This window comes from Sorex araneus, chromosome X (assembly GCF_027595985.1).
Source record: "Sorex araneus isolate mSorAra2 chromosome X, mSorAra2.pri, whole genome shotgun sequence".
In the NCBI taxonomy this organism is placed as follows: domain Eukaryota; kingdom Metazoa; phylum Chordata; class Mammalia; order Eulipotyphla; family Soricidae; genus Sorex; species Sorex araneus.
The window spans coordinates 279,641,641-279,658,452 of record NC_073313.1 but is presented as its reverse complement, the minus strand read 5'-3'; the positions used below and the strand labels follow the sequence as shown (position 1 = coordinate 279,658,452).

General features: G+C 51.0%; 1 protein-coding gene across 2 annotated transcripts in view; it reads right to left on the bottom strand.

The window, feature by feature from the left end:
- STON1 (stonin 1) overlaps positions 1-16,812 on the bottom strand; it is a 46,900-nt gene that overhangs the window by 12,511 nt on the left and 17,577 nt on the right. Inside the window, exons 1-2 of one of the 2 annotated variants that reach the window (XM_055123039.1) lie at positions 7,913-8,037; positions 3,845-5,774 (exon numbers count right to left, since the gene is read on the bottom strand). In XM_055123039.1, coding sequence (XP_054979014.1) covers positions 3,845-5,699 — 1,855 coding nt within the window. In that variant the 5' untranslated portion in view covers positions 5,700-5,774; positions 7,913-8,037. Of the gene's footprint in view, positions 1-3,844; positions 5,775-7,912; positions 8,038-16,812 lie in introns of those variants that run through there. The other variant, XM_055123038.1, reaches the window with a different exon arrangement.

Genomic DNA, 16,812 nt, shown 5'->3' with positions numbered 1-16,812 from the left:
TGTGGTCTGTAGGGGGTAGCACTGGGGTCACCGGAGCAGGTGAGGGGAAAAGCAGGTGATCCTGCAGGGGCCGCTCCCAAAGCGCCCGCCCTTTTCAGAGCTGAAGCGGCCGGGCCTCACCTGCTGTCCAGCCTGGCACAAGGGCAAAGGTAGCACAGCATTTGCTTTCTGCACGTGGCTGACCCGGGTTCAATCCCTGGCATCACACACGGTCCCCCAGCGCACCAGGAGTGATTCCTGAGTGCAGAGCCAGGAGGAAGCCCTGAGCACCACTGGGTGTGGCACAAAAATCACATATATAAATAAGAGAAAGAATTTTTCCAGCCTGGGCAGGAGGATTGGTGCCTTAAAGACCAGGCGGTCCCAGACTCAGGGCCTCGGGCGGGCGCCAGGACTGGTGCTCGTGCCGGCAAGCTGAGGAGAGTGCCTGGTGCCCACAGACCTCTCGCGCCGTACAGAGCCGGGGCTGCCTCCCAGGCCAGCTCAGCGGGAACAGCCCCGGAAACGAACATCCCCACCTCATCCCTCGCACCCTGGGCGCCCCTCTCAGCCCTCACCGTGGGCCCAGAGAGGTGGTCCCGAATTTAACGCTCTTCCCAAGGATCAGCTCCACATCCAGGCCCCTGAGCATGGTGTAACCTCAACACCCCCTTCCTGATAAAAGCAGCGTTTGGGAGCCCACAGAAAGAGCTCAGGCCTCTATCAGGTGCTTCCCAGGCCAAGGTGCGAGTGCGAGGGCAAACCGGTGGCTTCGGGAAGTTCCAAAGGCCAAGCCTGCCTCTCCCTTTCCGCTCAGCAAACAGGCAGCGAGACTCTGAGCTGTGGAATGCCCCTACACTAAGATGGGCACGAAGAACTCGTGCAGGGAACTGTGCCCTCAGCCCTGTGCTCAGACTGTGTCCCTCCGGGAGGAAGGTCAGCAGGGACAGGTGTCCCTCGCTTCCCCAGGACACTGCGGCAAGGAGGCGGGAACTTCCTTGTCACCTGACACCCCCCGCAGAGGGCCAGCCTGGGCCCCTCCCCGAAGTGACCGAGGTCCCCTCCTGTCTCGCTGTCCCTCCGACAGCACACAGGCTGCGACTATGATGCGGGCAGGTCAGGAGGCGAGCAGGGCACCCCCTGCATGGCCAGGTCTCACCTGCTGTCCAGCCTGGCACACGGACAAAGGGACAAATCACAGACAGGCAGCCCAGAACAATCCCGGAGCGTGGCAGCCTAGAACCTTGCCAGGCCTGCAGAGCACGGCCGGGGTCCCGGGGGGCATCCCCACACAGCAGGGCCGGGCCCTCCCCAACGAGGCTGCCCTGACCATCGGGGCCAGCACGCACGTCCCTCCCTGTCCAGACGGCCCAGGTCAGTCCCAGCACCACGAAGAGGAAACAGACAAAGGGGCCGTTAGCATGCCGCAGAGCACTGAGGCCACATGCGGAAAATACTTCCATGGTGCTCACGGCCTGGGCACCTCAGGAAGAGTCTGGGGGTCTGAAGGAGGACCCCGCTATGTGGCGGCAGGAGTCAAACCTTCGTTACCCCGACGCCTGGACCCAGTGCATCACTTAGCACGTGCTCCGTAGTGTCATACAGGAAATGAATACACAAATCCCCCCAAAACTAACCCCACTTGAACTCCCTGGTCCAGTGTTCTGCTAAGAAATAACGCAGCTGGAACAAGCCTGTGAAGTTAGGGGCACGGGTGTGCATGTGTGGCTGTTACACTCACTAACTAAAGAAAATGTCATGTAGGAATGTACGATTATCTTTTTTGTGGCTAATTCATTTGTTAATTGAAACGCTGCGACATATAGTCACAAACTTGTCATACAATGTTCCAACACCTGTCCCTTCACCAGCTTACATTTTCCACCACCCAGTTAGTTACCCTCCTGCCACCTCCCCCACCACTGAATTATAGTTCTGAGCATTTTAAGGTTTAAGATTGGTTTGTCCTTTCTCCTTCCACAGAGAGCTTAGGTTTATTGAGTTACTCCCACCACAGTGCTCCTGAGGCACACCCAATACCTTCAGGCACTCCCCATCCTCTGTGTTCATCTTTAACCTCTCCTTTGTGTTCCTCTTCCCCTATCTATAAATCACTTACCCCCAAATCAGATCCTGTATCTTGTAAAGTCAAATTCTTCCTAGGGCTTCTGACACTGTGTACATAAGTGAAATATTGCTTTTCTCTTTCCTTTATGTTCTGTGCATAGTTTGCTTTCAAGCAATGTCCTCTTTGTACAGACACAGGAAGACAGTTGATGCTATGCTTCTGTAAGCTGGGAGTTAACTGATTCTGAATATTTACTCGGGGCATCCGTCACATTTACTTGACTTAAGCCTCAGTTGCCCTTAGTTCCTAATACCCCAAAAGAAGGGTCCCAATGAGGGACTTACATGAACTCCGGGCAAGCTGTCAGCTACCCAGGCATCAAAAAAGGACAGGCCAAGCGCCATAAAAAGTATGATAAGTTAGAGCGTGGTCAAGGAACAAACTCTGTGATGATCCCAAAAGAAGTAACTGAATAAGGACCTGCTGGGGTCAGGAAAGACTAACCTGGCCTGAGGACTGTGGTCTGGGATCTATAGCGAGATGTCCCCAGGAAGAGTCACCCTTTAAGCTTAATATATCTCTTCCTGTGTCCATACAAAATGACTAAGAATATTATTAAGAAGTAAAATGAAGATGATCAAATGGATCCTGTCTAAGGAAAGGTGAAAGCAATATGCCCTTAGATTACATTCGGCCCGGAATGCACAAAGGGGGACCCTCAGGTCACCACAGGCTGGCCAGCGACAACGCCAGAAGAGAACACTCACCCACCCTGCCTGCCCCTATGGCAGGCACTTCCACCCCCTCCCTCTCTCTCCCCACCTTCTCCCTCCCTTTCTCTCCCTCCCCATCTCCCTCTCCCTCTCTCTCTCTCCCTCCTTCCTTCCCTCCCTCTCTTCCCCCCACCTTTTGAGCATTATGGTTTGCAATACAGATGCTGACTGAAATGTCACCATGCAAATCCCTGTACCTCCTTCCAGCACTCAGTTCTTGCCCAGAGTGATCATGTCTAACTATTATTGTCACAGTGGCCCCTTCTCTGTCCTAACTGCTCCAAGCAGTCCTCCTGGACCCTGTTTATTCCTGCCCTTGATATTAGTCTCATAATTGATTTTTTATATCCCACAAATGAGTGCTCTCATTCTGTGTCTGTCCCTCTCTTCTCAAAGGTTCTGCCATTCTTCGATGTTCTTTTTAATTTTCCAAAAGTGTACCTGGATTTTCAGCACCAATTTGAAACAACGTATCAAGATATCTGATTGGTCATGTCATCTGAAGAAATCAATTTGCATTTAAAAAATAAATAAAAGGAAAAAAAGAACTGTTTTAAATTTTCAAATAAACATGAGAGGCAGCCTTATTTCAAAGACCAAGGAGCAATGTCTAAGGAGAAAGTGTAGCAGATAAGAACATACAAATGTCCCCACGGTCTCCAGGATGGCTGGCATTGAGAGGTCTGTTAGGGAACACACAGGCTGCATGGAACACTTTAATACCTGAGGTTGAGCGCTGATGGTAACAACTTCCACTACACATTTTCCCTCAGTGCCTCTATCCGCAAAAAGTCCCTAGCTTAGGATAATATCTGATATGATATTTTTAAAAATTTATTATCTGACAAAAACAGGTGCGATGGGAAAAGTCACACCAGGTGTCCTAGCCCCTCCCCCGTGAGGAGTCAGGGGCTCAGCTGAAGGAGTTACCGCCGCCTCCGCCTGCTTTGACCCCAAGGAGCACCCCAAGGTGCTGACCCGCACGTCACTGCAGCTGAGTGCCAGCGGAGGGCGGGCATATTACCTGCATTTTTGTCGGGAAGTCGCTCGATCTTCCACACCACAGCCCTGTAGGCACTCTCGTACTTGGCCGAGCCCACGGTGACCTGGATGACAGGCTCAGATTCCGGCTCCTGGAAGCTCCCCAGACACACCCTGCGATTCATTTTGGCCTTGAGGGATCTCTGCCGCTGGAGGTTCATGGTCCAGAGGGGCTTGACCCACTGCGCAGGCACAGGGAAGCGTATCTGGATGTTGTCACAGGACCTCAGGGAGCCGACATGCCTCTGAGCCGACGGGGACATAGTGACAAAGGCCTGGAGCTCCACGTAGGCCCCCTGCACCACTACCACCGACTTGAGGGCGAAGGGGGGCTCTTCCCCGTTGTATTCAGTCTTGAAGCGCATCAGCTCGAAGCGGCAGGCGTCCAGGGGGGCAAACTTGATGATCCTGGATTGTTCGAACTCCTGCCCTCTGACACAGTGATGGAAATGATAGTTGAGGATACTGATCCCCTTCTCTGAGTCCTTTTCAAAGTAGCGTTCATCTCGCTTCTGCAGCTCCAGGTCGTTCAGGGTCAGGAAGCAATCCACGCTCCCGTTCACAAAGCAGAGGCAGGAGATGTGTGTGATCACGGCACTCTCCACCCACCTCCCCTCGTCCTTGGTGATTCTGCCCCAAAAGTTGTCCACGATTTCAAGTGAAATTTCTTGCTCCTCATAGTTCTTTCTCGGTTTCGCCACGGCGGGCATCCTCACCAGCTCCTCCTCCACGGTGGTAAGAAAGCCAAGGAAGTCCTGGAAATCCAGGGACCCCAACTTCAGCATCTGCTCCACATCCGCCTCGTGGACCAGCTCCGTCTTCGAGTGGTACTTGCGTCTCTCCGTGTAAGACACGTGCTCGATCTTCACAGTGTGGATCTTTCCTGCCACGCTGAAGTTTTCCACTTTGGGCTCAGAGAGCCTGCAGTGTGGGTCCAGCTGGAATTCTTTGAATGGTTTTTCCAACCCCTTCTCGTAATACATTTGCAAAATCCCCCCAGGTAAGACTTGGAGAAAAATCGGTCCCCACTGCCGGGAAGACATCATGTTCTTCTTCTCGGGAATCCTCAGCATGAAAGACCAGCCCGTGTGGGGCCGACTCCGGAACAGCGCCTGGGGGACAAAGGAAGATGCCGGGCCCTCGGCACCCAGACACGCCTCGGGTAAGTGCCCAAGGGAGTCCTGGCTCTCGGCCGACTGGAGGTTCTCCAGCCTCTCGCAGATGTAGCTGAGCGAGCACTGGTTTAGGCTCTTCTGGTCCATGAGCATCTCTCGCTCTCTTGATGCTGGGGGCTTCCTGCCTTCCTCTTTCCAGAATGGACTGGAGAACGCACAGTCCTCCCGGAAATACTGGAACTGGGGGGCATCACTTTCGGCCTGGGGAGGGGGTGTTTCAACGGCTGGGGCCACCTTAGGAAGAGTCTGTGGGCCCGCATGGTCGCCAGGCAAAGGAGCGGGGGACACACCTGTGGGCTTGGCAGGCAGTGAGCACAGCGGGAGGGGGCTGTTGGTAGATGTTTCTGGAATAGGATAAAGTGTGTGAGTCCCCGCTTTGGGGAAGCCGGGGAAGCCCGGCAACTCTCTGGTGGGTGTGCACAGGGGGGAGTTACTTGGCGGCCCTGGGCTGAAGTAGAAGTCCACAACGGGCGAGGGCAGCGGGGTGCTGCTGGCCGAGGACGCGCCGCTGGACAGCTCCCGGGGGCCGGCGAGGTTGAGCTTGAGTCCGTTGGGCCGACAGATGCCTGCACTCTCCAGAGGGAGACTCCGGGGCTTGGGAGAAGACTGGAAGGCGGGGTCGTCATCAAAGGTGACCCAGTTGCCTGGGTTCGTGGAGCACATCTTCACAGAGGGATTGCGGTCTGGTCACTGAAGCAGAGATAGTCACCGTCACTGTCCTGTACACTGTCCCTGGCACTGAGGACAAACAAGAGAAGCGATCAAAGGGGTGAGGGAGAAAGCCAGGTTGCTACAGGACTTTATGAGAAATACTTGGAGGTTTGGGAGTTTGGGGGGTTATTCTTGGTTTGGGAGCCACACCCAGGGGTGCTCGGGGATGACTCCTGGCTCTGCACTCAGGAGTCATTCCTGGCAGTGCTCACGGACACTGTGGGATGCCGAGGATTGAATGCAGGTCGGCCGCATGCAAGGTAAACACCCTCTCTGCTGTACTACCGCTACGGCCCCAGAAACACTTGCTTTAAGAGCATTCAGCACTACACATTACACGAGCTCAAGGAAACGTGGACACATTTGATAGATGAGTACATTTTTAAAAAAATTAATTTTGTTGGTTTGGTTTGGGGGCCGCACCCAGTGGTGCTTGGGGCTGAATCCCGGGCTCACCAGTCAGGATCCTGCACTCAGGGTCACTCCCGGCTCTGTGCTCAGGGTCACTCCCGGCTCTGCACTCAGGGTCACTCCTGGCTCTGTGCTGAGGGCTCACTCCTGGCTCTGTGCTGAGGGCTCACTCCTGGCTCTGCACTCAGGGTCACTCCCGGCTCTGTGCTCAGGGTCACTCCCGGCTCTGTGCTCAGGGTCACTCCCGGCTCTGTGCTCAGGGTCACTCCCGGCTCTGCGCTCAGGATCACTCCCGGCTCTGCGCTCAGGGTCACTCCTGGCTCTGTGCTCAGGGTCACTCCAGGGAACTCTATGTGGTGCCTCATGCAAAGAAGCGCCTTAGCCATTGCACTATCTCTCTAGCCCCAAACGGATTTTCATAAGCAAGATCTAATCATATTCTGTTTATGAAAGACTTGTTTTAGATTTAAGGTCATGAACATGACAGGATGAAAAACTAATATTTTGTACAAAGAGAAACCCAAGCAAACTGATGGTCATACTATTATACTAATTTCTAATATACTAACATTAGATGGTTTAAGTGAAAAGAAAATCTCAGAGCTCAGACGCTCAATGGCTGCAGCACATGCTCTGCATGGGGGGGTCCGCGGGGGTCCTTGGGTTCACACCCAGCACCACAGGCCCCAAGACTGCCAGGTGCAACCCTGGGGGTCTCTGGTTGTGCCCCCATAAAACACCCCAAGTCTAAAGAACCTGTCACGAGGAACAAAGGACACCATAGAGTGTGAAGGGTTTGCTCACTGAGACCACAAATGCCAGTATATATATACACATATATGTATCTATATAAGTACATATATATATAATGCAAACATTGAAAAGACAGAAAGGAGATACAGATAGTAACACAAATAGCAGATTATATCAGTGCTCACTCTCAACAATCCAGAGATCATCCACACAGGCTGATGCAAACGCCCTACCTGCCGTGCTATTGCTCCAGCCCCTGAACAAAGGGTGAATAATTACATCATCATCTCAATAGATATAGAATAGAATTTGACAAAAGTCAACATTCTTCATGATTAAAAATGCTCAGAAAACAAAAGATGAAAGGAAACACCTCAACATACTAAAGACTTTAATATGAAGCCACAGAGCTAACATCATACTCAGTGGTGGAAAAACTGAAAGTTATTCCTTTTATTTTTTGTTCTTTTCTTTTATGCTCATTTGCCTTGCACACGGCCAACCCAGGTTTGATTCTTCCATCCCTCTCGGAGAGCCCGGCAAGCTACCAAGAGTATCCCACCCACACGGCAGAGCCTGGCAAGCTACCTGTGGCATATTCGATATGCTAAAAACAGTAACAAGTCTCACAATGAAGATGTTACTGGTGCCTGCTCGAGCAAATCAATGAACAATGGGACAACAGTGCTACGGTGTTTTCCTTTATGCTCAACCCCTTGAGTTATCTCTCCAACCCTCATTTTTATGAACTATAAATTTGGTGTTTAAAAACAGAAATAAGGGGAGCCATAGTGACAGTCCAGTGGGTAGAGTGTCTGCCTTGCAACCACTGACCCAAGTTGAATCCCCAGCATCCCAGAGCCAGGAGCAATCTCTGAGCATCGCTGGGTGTGTCCCCCAATCCCAAAACAAACCAACCAACCGGAAATACAGTATCTTGGGAACTGGAGGAGAAACTGACCCCGCGTGAACTGTTCTAAGTCTGTTATTCTCCGTCTTACCAAAATGTTCCGCTGGGCTTTTTTCCTGAGCAGTTCAGGGCAGGCTTTTCTCCACATATGTCACCTCGGCTTGTGCAAAGGTCCAAAGTGACTGTACGGGCCTCAGGGAAAAGCTTTCCAAACCCTTGAAAATGGAAGATTTAGGGCGTCACTCTAGGAAGAAGCTTAAGTCAGGGCCATGCCTGGGGTGACCAGGCCCCACCTGGCAAAGCTGGGGGCAGGGTAGGAACGGACTCAGAGGTCTGCAGAACTTTCCCACTGGGCCATATCCCTACTCCCCAACACCCATTCCAGGATCAGGGAAATCGATAAAAATATTACTTTTTATTTGTTGATTTATTTTTGGTTTGGAGGCCATACCTGGCAGTACTCAGGGTTTCCCCCTGGCTGTGTATTCAGGGATGAGGTCTGGGAGGGGTGGGGACCATATGCAGTGCTGAGGATAGACCCTAGGTGGGCCAAGTACAAGGCAAACACTCCAGCCCAAAGCAAGAGCTTTTCGATTGGGGGAGAGGGGAGAGAGATTTCCTTTCTTACCATTTCTATTAAAAAAATGGTATTGGAAACTCCAACCAGAAAAACTAGACAAGAAAAAGCAATAAAAGGCATCCAAATCAGAAAGAAGTTACACTGTCTGCTTTCAGATAATAAATCTGTAGAAAACACTGACAGATACACACACACACACTCACACACACACATATACACACACACACTATTAGAACAAACAAACTCGGTGAAGTTTCGGGATACAAAACCGACATACAAAAATCAGTTATGTTTCTGCACATTAAGAACAAATAATCTGGGGGGAATTAAGAAAACAGTCCAGACCTGAAAATACAGTGCAGTGTGTAGGGCATTTACTCTACATGTGACTGACCTGGGCTCCAATAATGGGCACCCCATATGGTCCCCCAAGCCCCATCAAAAAACAATCGCTGAGACAGAAGGAAGCCATGCGCAACGCTGGGTGTAGCCAAACAAAAAGAATAAAATGCTTAGGAGAAACTTAACCAAACTCATCAACTGAAGACTAGAAAACACTGCTAAAATTAAAGAATAAAAATAAATGAAAGATATCCGATGTCCACTGATTAAAATACAGTATCTTTAAGTGTCCATACTACCCAAAGAAATCTACAGATACAATGCAATCATTATCAAAATTCCACCAATACGGGGGCTGGAGAGATAGCACAGCGGGTAGGGCGTTTGCCTTGCACGCGGCCGACCCGGGTTCAAATCCCAGCATCCCATATGGTCCCCTGAGCACAGCAAGGGGTAATTCCTGAGTGCAGAGCCAGGAGTGACCCCTGTGCATCGCCAGGTGTGACCCAAAAAAGCAAAAAAAAAAAAAAAAAAAAAATTCCACCAATACTGTTCATAGAAAACTTTTGTTAAATCACAAAATTCTTATGGAATGTCAAATAACTCTGAGTACTCAAAAGAGTCTTGAGTAGGAACCAAGCAGAAGTCTTCACGCTTGCTGACTTTCAAACCCAGTCCAGGAGCAGGAGAAATACATAGGGATTGCTTTGCATCCTGCCAACTCACATTCAAGTCCCAAACATGTATGGTCCCCTACCACCACAGGGTCACTAGAGAGCACAGAGTCAGGAATAGCCCCTGAGAGCCAGAGTGTGGCCCCCAAGCCCCCAAATTCAAAATCTAATAAAAAGTATAGTAATCAAAACAGAACAATATAGATGTGCTGGACCAATGAAACAGAATATAGAACACAATACATCTGCAAATATATGGTCAGATGTCTCTCTTCAACAAACTGTGAGGCAAAAACTAGAAATCAACATGTAAAATAAACCTTTATCTGATACCATACAGAAAAGTCAATTCTGCATGTGTTAAAAATCTGAAACAATACTACTAGAAGAAAAGATATGAGAAAAATTCATACTATTGGTCTTAGCAATTACTATTTTTGATTCAACACCGAAAGGTTTGGGGCCAGAGAGATGGCCCAATGAACTGTGCATGTGCTTCATATATTTGAGGCTCTACTTTGGTCCCTAGCACCACACGGCCCCCCAAACACTGCTAGGACTGACCCCCAATCACAGAACCAGATTAGCCCCCAGATGCCTCTTAGAGACCCAGAAACCAAAAACGAACAAAAATTAATAAGAACCTGTTTTAAATCAATTCAAAAAGTCTTTCTCTGAATATACTATGTAGTCGCTTTAGAAAATACAAAACATAAAAACACAATCTATAATTAATGCAAAACCCATTGAAGGTCCTCAAGTATGTGAGGATTACAGTTTAAAAGTGTTTGCAAATTCATTATTTCATTTATTAAAATCACCCATTTTAGAGTGCACCATCCCTCCATATAGTTGATAAAGTCTATAATTTTTCCAATTTTGTAGATGAGATTACTTGGGTTCAAAATCATTGCCTAAACCACAATGCCCAAAAGAAGAGGGGGAGGGGAGAGGGAGGGAGGGAGGGAAGGAGGGAGGAGAGGGAGAGGGAGAGAGAGAAAAAAGGGGAGCCTGAAGGAAGGGAACCCGGGGACATTGGTGCTGGGTAATGTACACTGGTGGACGGATGGGTGTTGTAACTCTGTATGACTGAAACCCGACCAAGGACAGCTTTGTAAGGGTCTATCTCACAGTGATTCAATAAAAAAATAATAAAATAATTGAACCACCAAAAAAAATTATTAAAAACCATTGCCTGAAGTCTCTCAGCTGACAGAAGGAGAACCAGGATTTTTCCTTTCTACAATAGTTTAACTGAGATATAATTTGCATTTGTGAAACTCACTCTGGTTTAGAAAGTGACATGGCAGCAGCTTCTAGCACAGTCACAGCGTTTTGCTGCCCTTGGCCGGGTCTAGAACCTTATCAACACTCTGGTAATGGCCCTGTCCTGTTAGAAGGCCTCCAGGCCCTGGCCACCACGGATCGACTTTCATCCTCTGTCAATTTGTGTAAACTAAAAATTTCATTTGAAGAGAATCTCCAGGGGCTGGAGCGATAGCACAGCGGGTAGGACATTTGCCTTGCACACGGCTGACTCAGGTTTGATTCCCAGCATCCCATATGGTCCCCTGAGCACTGCCAGGAGTAATTCCTGAGTGCAGAACCAGGAGTAACTTCTGTGCATCACTGGGTGTGACCCAAAAAGAAAAAAAAAGACAAAAATTTGAGAGAGAGAGAGAGAGAGAGAGAGAGAGAGAGAGAGAGAGAGAGAGAGAGAGAGAAGGAAAGTGCCTCCCATAGAGGCAGGCAGGGGGTGGGGGGGTGATGGGAGGGAAACTGGGGACACTGGTGCTGGGAAATGTACACCGGTGGAGGGATGCGTGTTGGAACTCTGTATGACTGAGACCTAATCAGGAACAGGTTTGTAGGGGTCTATATCATAGTTATTCAATGAAAAAAATTATTTTGCAGGGGACAGAAAGATAGTACAGTGGGTGGGGCACTTGCCTTACATACCCAGCCGACCCAGGGTTCCATCCCCGGCACCCCATATGATCCCCTGAGCACCACCAGGAGTGACTCCTGTATACAGACCTAGAAGTAAGCCCTGAGCACAGCCAGGTGTGCCCAAAAACAAAAAAAATAAATAAATAAAATAAAATAAAAACTTTGCAGTCCAGACTATTCTATGAGCTATCAGTTATTCAAGCAGATAAGCCTAGAGTTAAATTTTTTTAAAAATCTCTGAATTATCTTTGTATTAGGTTAAAGATGTTATTAAAATGAGACAGACAATACTAATGTCCCTCACTTTGTTTTTTTGGGTTTTTTTTTTTTTTTTTTTGCTTTTTGGGTTACACCTGGCAATGCACAAGGGTTACTCCTGGCTCTGCACTCAGGAATTACTCCTGGCGGTGCTCAGGGGACCATATGGGATGCTGGGAATCGAACCCGAGTCAGCCATGTGCAAGGCAAACGCCCTACCTGCTGTGCTATTGCTCCAGCCCCATGTCCCTCACTTTGGATGCAATAAAATATAAACTTCAAAAAGAAAAGGAAAAAAAGAAAACCATCCGCAATTTTCAAATGCAGGACTTGAGTTGCCCCTAAACAGAGGAGCCTTAGCCTTGGGCCGCTGCTGTTGTCTGGGGCTCCCCTGGCAGTGCTCGGGGCTCCCTCCTGGCTCTGCACTCAGGGATCAGTCCTGGTGGGCTGGGGGCCCATCTGGGGTGTGGGGGCGGAACCCCTGTCCGTAGTTGCAAGGCCAGCGCCCTCCCACTGTGCTTTGCTCTGTCCCCACAGTGCTGGGATTTTTAACCACAGGCGGAGTCAGAGGCGACCGTGCCCGCCCACCCAGACTAAGCCCCGCCCATCTGGACGCAGGCACGGGAGGGGGCGGCAGGCACGGGAGGGGGCGGCAGGCGCTCGCTGTGCTGTCTCTGGCTGCGTGGGCACGTTCCTGTGGGCAGCACAGAACAGCTGCCAGCCAGCGGGAGGCGGTGGGAGGGCTGTCCTGGCCCCGCCTGCCCCGCAGCAAGGGAGAGTAGCCACCCCGGCTGGCATAGGGACCTGGCAGGGAGGGTTCATTCTCTGGCTTGGGGTCAAACATGGAGGTACTCAGGGATCACGCCTGGCAGGGTTCGGGGGCCCTATGGGGAGCAGGAATTGAACCCTGGTCCAAGCGCCACCAGGAGTGGCCCCCAGGCCCCAATACTAATAGTAGCACTGTAGCATTGTCGTCCCGTTGTTTATCAATTTACTAGAACGGGCACCAGTAATGTCTCCATTGTGAGACTTGTTACTGATTTTTGGTTGTTTTTTTTTTTTTTAATTTTATTGAATCACCATGAGATAGTTACAAGCTTTCTTGTTTGGGTTACAATCTCACAATGATCAAACACCCATCCCTCCACCAGTGCACATTCCCCACCACCAATATCCCGGTATAACCCCCCTTTCCCACCCTCCCCCTGCCTCTAAGGTAGACAATATTCCCCATATTCTCTCTCTACTTTTGGGCATCATAGCTTGCAACACAGACACTGAGAGGTCATCATGTTTGGTCCATTATCTACTTTCGGTATGCATCTCCCATCCCAACTGGTTCCTCCAGCCATCATTTTCTTAGTGATCCCTTCTCTATTCCATCTGCCTTCTCCCCTACACTCATGAAGAGTCTTCCAGCTATGGGGCAATCCCCCTGGCCCTTGTATCTACTGTCCTTGAGTGTCAGCCTCATGTGATGTTATTCTATACTCCACAAATGAGTGCAGTCCTTCTATGTCTGTCCCTCTCTTTCTGACTCATTTCACTTAGCATGATACTCTCCATGTCTATCCATTTATAAGCAAATTTCATGACTTCATCTCTCCTAACAGCTGCATAGTATTCCACTGTGTAGGTGTACTGAAGTTTCTTTAACCAGTCGTCTGTTTTAGGGCACTAGGGTTGTTTCCATATTTTGGCTATTGTGAACAGTGCTGCAATGCACATATAGGTACAGATGTCATTTCTACTGTGCTTTTTTGCATTCTCGGGATATATTCCCAGAAGTGGTATTGCGGGATCATATGGAAGGTCAATTTCTAGTTTTTGAAGAACTGTCTATATTGTGTTGTTACTGTTTTTGACATAACAAATACACCATGGATACCTTGCCAGGCTCTGCGCTGTGAGTGGGATACTCTCAGTAGCTTGCCGGGCTCTACGAGAGGGACTGAGGAATCAAACCTGAGTCGGCCACATGCAAGGCAAACACCCTACCCACTGTGCTATCGCTCCAGTCCAATACTAAAAGACCAGGGCCAGAGCGATAGCACAGCAGGTAGAGCGTTTGACTTGCACGCAGCCAACCCGGGTTAGATTCCCGGCATCCCATATGGTCCCCCGAGCACCTCCAGGAGTAATTCCTGAGTGCAAAGGCAGGAGTAACCCCTGAGCATCGCCGAGTGTGACCCAAAAAAAGCAGAAAGAGAGAGAGAGAGAGAGAGAGAGAGAGAGAGAGAGAGAGAGAGAGAGAGAGAGAGAGAGGGAGAGAGAGACAGAGACAGACAGAGAGAGAGAGAGAGAGAGAGAGAGAGAGAGAGAGAAGAGCAACCCTGGGTGCTGAGGGGCTGAGGGGCGGGGTGGGGGTGAGGGTGGGGGTGCTGGGTCTCCCCACCAGGGCCCAGGGCTTCCCTCCTTCACCCTCTTCCTCATTAGTCCCTTTGAAACTCAAATCATTTCCCTCCCCGCCCCTTCCCAGGACATCATCTTCCTGCTCATCTCGCTGCCCCGCCTCAGGGCCTAAATCAATGACCACAACCAGTTCCACTCAGGGCTTCTCACTTCTCACGCCCACCCTGGAAGGGAGAAGGGGCACTTGCCCTCCAGGCTTCCTAGTCACTCTTGGTGGGCTCCAGGAGCCGTATGTGGTGCTGGGGATCGAACCTGGGTCAGTGTGTGCAAGGCAAGCGCCCTACCTACGCCCCTGCGAGCTCCCCCAGCTCACTTAAACATCATTGCAGAGACACCGCACAGACTTCAGCACAGGCGGCTTCACCGTCCAGAACAACCGGGCACCCAGGACTCCTGCTTCGTCCCTCCCCAGCCGCTGTCCCCTAAGCGAGGGCTGCTCCAGTTAGCCCGCCTGGCTTCTTTCCTTGGCTGACCCCACGCTCCCTGCAGACCCTAATCCTGCCAGAGGTCCATTCTATTCCACCTGGATTATCCCGAAGCTTCCTAGAAGACAATTCCAGGCAAAACCTGGGAACAGGCAAGATGCCAAGACTCCGAACGAGGCACAGAGCCCAAAGGAAAACACAAGCGGCCTGGGAAGAGAGTTCCCAGGGGTCAGCGCCGTCGCACACAGGATGCTTTCAGGTACCAGACATGGAACGGTTCCCCAGCACCACCAGAAATGATCCCTGAGCACCAAGCCAGGAGTAGCACCCGAGCTCCGCTGGCATAGCAGAACAGCAGCACCGACTAAGGCGCTAGTCTTCATGTGCCCAACCTGGACATGATGGTCAGGGAGCACTGCTGGGGTAGCCCTAGACTGAGCCCCAGCCAGTCTGGCAGAGACTTGGCAGGAGTCCTAGGTACTGCTCCCTCTTTTTATTTTATCCTTATGAAGTTGTTCACAATCATTTGTTTACATTTGATATTCCAACACCAATCCCACCACCACTGCACTTACCCACCACCATATCTCGAACATTTCCACCCCGACCCCCAAACCCTGCCCCCAAAGCAGGACCTAAATAATTTATTTTGTACTCTTGTTTTAAATAATCCACTAAAAAAGATCCAAACCACTTTCCCTAGAGGAAAGCATGTGAAGGTTGTTGCATTTCACCCTGGAGCCGTTAAGCTCTTGTATTAGTGTGAGAAGACACGCAGCGGCAAACACGGCCGCGTGCCCCAGGAATTCTATACTTTTAAATACCGTTACACGGCTGAGATAAATTTAATATTTTTTAACTGGATGGTGACTCTGGGGTCTGGTGGCATCTCTGCGGTGTGGTGTATCATTCTGGTTGCTCTCTTCCAGGAGATTTATTTCCAAGTCTCTGGATCATGGGCGTTAATGAGGCTGTACAGTGCCAGACGCAGTTCCTGGGCGTGACTGCCAGGCTGCCAGCAGACAGGGAGATGGGGGGTGGCCCACTCCCGACTCCGTGGTGCCTCTGCTCTCTTTGTAAGTGGAACCACAACCTGTGGCCAGAGAGATGGTACAGGCGTTATGCCCTGACCCTGGTTCGATCCCCTGCAGACCTCACGGATACACCCTGGGTGTGTCCCAAGAACGGCCATAGCACCTGAGTGATGTGCCCTAAGGCCCACGGCCTTGGGGTGGGGTCTTCAGGTCTGTGGGACCCTGCTCAGAGGCCTCTCTGCCCCACCCCCACCCCCAGAAAAGATAAGAGATGAATGTTTCTCAAGTATTAAAGAAGCCTGCTCATGCATGCCATAGGCTCTGGGTCCAAACTCGCACTCAATCCTCGTGACTCCCAGAAGCAGCATTTCACAGGAAAGACACTATCTGAAGTCAAGAAGCCAGTCAGTGGTCAAGCGAGGCCCATTCTGCAGGCCCCTAAATGCGGGGGAGCACCACGGAGCCGTGGGCAGACACGGGGGAGCACAGACGTGGACAGACGGCCACGGTCTCGATTCCCATCAACACCGTCCAGCACCCCAGCGTCCTGCACACGATGCTTCCATGGCACCAGGCTCTCTGCCATTTCCAAGGCCCTCCTCTCCCCCTGCCCTCGGAACAAGGATGCCGGCTCTCTCCATAAAGGTTCCTGGTTCCCCACAAAGCCCCCAGTCCCCTGCACCCGCCCCTCAGACATCCGGCTGTGGAATAAGCAAACGCTGTGAGCACATCCCCACCCCCCGGGTTTTCGAGAACAGCAGCCGGGCATCAGCCTGGGTCTGCCCCACTTGGTCCCTCGTGACTACCCCCTCGCCCCTCTTAGTCAGAAACCAGCTTTTCACAAACATCGTCCAGCAGGTACGTCCCCACCCCCCTCTCTTGGATCAGGGATTTCGATAGGTATCTCTGGGTAAGCCCCTGCACTGTCCTTCTTCCCAGGGTCATGCCTCAGTCTCCCCACCCCATGCCACCCGCAGTCCACCTGCACTCTGCTGCAGCTCTGTCCTCTTCCACTTCCCTTTGTTCTCAGCCACCGTCAAAGTGTCACTGAGGGGCTGGGCAGGTAGGGTGTTTGCCGTGCACATGACCTGCCCCAATTTGATGCAAATGACCTACCGGGGTCCAACCCCTGGCAGCCCCTGTAGTCCCCTGGCACCACCAGGAGTAACTCCCGAGTGCAATCAGGGGTGAGCATCGCCCAGGAAGGTCCCCAGCACTGCTGCCAGGCATCGCTGGCCGTGGCCCCCAAAGCAAACCAAACACGAAGGGTAACGTGAAGCTGTACCTTCCCCTGCAGACTGTCCGGTCACTCGCTG